Genomic DNA, 2775 nt, shown 5'->3' with positions numbered 1-2775 from the left:
GGAGGCGGGGCCTGTGGTAGGGCGGGGCTTGGAACTGGGCGGGGTCTGGGCAGGGCGGGGCTTAGAACTGGGCGGGGCCTACAGCAGGGCGGGTGCGGTGGAGGTCCGGCTACGGAAAACCTGAAAGTGTGTCTATGAATTTGGGATCTGTTTGGACCATTTTCCTTATATTAATCTGTTTTTTTTTTAATTGGGAAGTTAGTCCTGGCCGTTTTTTCTCAGTGATTAGAGCGTTGGCTCTTGGACATGAGGATCGCGGGGTAGATTCCCGGTCAAGGGCACTTATCTGTGTTGCAGGTTTGCTCTCTGCCCCCTCCACCCACCTCCACTCCCCTGTGTAGGGATGCGTGCGGGAGGCAACCAGTCCGTATGTCTCTCACATTGATGTTGCTCTCTCTTTCTCTCTCTCTTTCTCTCCCCCTCCCTTCCTCCCTCCCTTCCACACTCTAAAAAAAAAGCAAAGAAAAAAATACCCTCTGGTGAGGATTAACAACAACAACAAAATTGAAAAGTTATCATAACCATGGTAGAAAACGTTTTTCCAATGCAAGAGTATATGATAAAAGACTTAAACGGAAGGCTGCCTTCCACCTCGAAGCCACGTGCCTGGAGCCCCACCAGCATCTTTAGGGAGCCTCTCACGCACGCCTAGTGGAGCAGGGGGCACCTGCCTGCTGGGGCTGGAAATGTCTCCTAGGTTGTCAGAATGGGCTGCAAGTCCAATCACTTCACGTGGATGTAAGAACGTAAGTACACACACACACACACACACACACGCACACGCACACACACACACACACACAGAATGTAAGTACAGGTCTCCAGCCTCTGCTTTTAGGAAAGACCTATGTTCATACAGACGCTCCTCGACTTACGATGAAGTTAGGTCCCAACAAATGCACTGTAAGTTGACAACATCATCAGTCGAAAATGCATTTGCCACACCTAACCTGCCGAACATTGTAGCTTAGCCCAGCCCCCCTTAAACAGTGCTCAGAACACTCAGTTTGGTCTACGGTTGGGCAAAATCATCTCCACAAAGCCTGTTTGATAATGCCCGGCATCCCGAGAGCGTATCGGACCACTAGCCTGGGAAGATATCGGAATTCAAAATTTGAGTTCAGTTTCTACTGACTGGGTATCGCTTTTGCACCACGGCAAAGTTGAAAAATCAAAAGTCACACCATCATAAGTTGGGGATCCACTTTCGCCAACCAGAAGAACGGCGAAGAGCACTTTCACTTTTGCAAAGAAAAGCGAAAACAGGGTTCAGCATTTGTTTGTAAATCCTCGCCTGAGGATAGGTTTTTTATTACTTTAGAGAAAGAGGAAGGGGGTGGGGAGAGAAACATTGACTGGCTGCCTCCTGCATGTACCCTGACCAGGGATCAAACCCGCAACCTTTGGGTGTATGGGACGACACTCCAACCAACTGAACCACCTGGACAGGTTTTAGCGTTGGTTTTGCGTGAGCAGCTGTAGAGGCAGCAGAGTGGCCCTGCCAAGCTTCCTCCCTGGAAACAACCACACCCGGCATCGCAGCATCCAGCCGCCAGAGCTCTGAGCTGTCTGTGAGCATCTGCACTTTATCTCGGTTTATTTTGTGCAGCTGTTAGCAAGACGTGTCCTAAGCTGTCGGAAAAGACTAAGAGACCTCATCAGGGTGTTATGCTTATTGTAAAACTGGATGTAATTAAGCGTCTTTGGTATCATTTGGAAGGTTATTTTTGGGTCTGGGAGCGCTCAAAAAATTTCCCTCATAAATTAATGGTAATTGCCTCTCTGATTTATGCCACGTTGGCGTACGAAACGTTTCAGAGGGATGCTCCACCGTCGGAGAGCAGGGGATTCCTGTATACACTGTCGGTAGCGTGTGTCTCACTTTTAAATCACCCACACGGATAAGAACATATGCTAGGCTTCTTGAACTTTGCTTTTTTTTTTTTTTCCATTTAACACACAGAATTTTGGAGTCTTTCACGTCAGCACGTGTAGTGCTGCCACGTAACCCTCAACATAACATCCCTGTCCCTACGTCAGCCCCTGTCCACTTGCTGTTGGGCAAGTGTCTAAACCTCTCTGAGCCTGCTTCCCCTCAGTCACCTGGGGACTGTGCCACGGGCCCCGCAGTGAGGACGGTAGGGCCACACTGGCTGATCCTGGGGGGGCACCGGACAGGGACCGCTGCTGACAGGCTGCTCAGCCCGTACATCTCACCTCTCTGTCTGTGTAGACGGGAGGAGGAGCAGCGTGGCTGTGGCAGCTCTAGGGCTGCAAGGCCACGGAACCAGGAAGGCTTTGGGGGTGCCTGGCTGCATCCGTCTTCCTTTCGGGAAGACCTAGGGCCTGGGAGAGGCGTCTATCCCCATCTGACCTTGGAAGGCCCTTTCCTATCCGGACCTCAGCTCCCGGGGGTGCCTTGGAGAAGAAATGAAACAGCAGGTGCTGGGAAACAGGGCCAGGGACTGAGCTGCCGACGCAGGAGCACGGGAGAGGGACGGGCCCCTGGACGGAGGACAAAAAAGAGGCTGATACAGGAAGGGGCCTGGGACGTGACCATGGCCTCGAGACAGGGGTCCACTGAGACCCTACGCTCTGATCATGTAGTCCCCCCCACACACCCCCGCCGCAGGGCTCTCACCATCCAGGCTGGGGATGACCGTCTTCCTCAAGGCCAGGACCAGCCCCAGCGGGCACCCGAAGAGGAAGAGGTCGGCGACCTCGAAGTCGAACCTGCCCAGGGCCCCTGTGCCGTCCAGCATGGGGGAGCTGCTC

General features: G+C 52.8%; 1 protein-coding gene across 1 annotated transcript in view; it reads right to left on the bottom strand.

Annotated features, from left to right (window-relative positions):
• PITPNM2 (phosphatidylinositol transfer protein, membrane associated 2) overlaps positions 1–2775 on the bottom strand; it is a gene marked incomplete at its 3' end in the record, with an annotated part of 79892 nt that overhangs the window by 6843 nt on the left and 70274 nt on the right. Inside the window, exon 17 of the mRNA XM_015567256.1 lies at positions 2593–2769. Coding sequence (XP_015422742.1) covers positions 2593–2769 — 177 coding nt within the window. The remainder of the gene's footprint in view (positions 1–2592; positions 2770–2775) is intronic.

Source organism: Myotis davidii, unplaced genomic scaffold (assembly GCF_000327345.1).
Source record: "Myotis davidii unplaced genomic scaffold, ASM32734v1 scaffold223, whole genome shotgun sequence".
Classification (NCBI taxonomy): domain Eukaryota; kingdom Metazoa; phylum Chordata; class Mammalia; order Chiroptera; family Vespertilionidae; genus Myotis; species Myotis davidii.
This window is presented reverse-complemented; position numbering and strand designations above follow the sequence as displayed.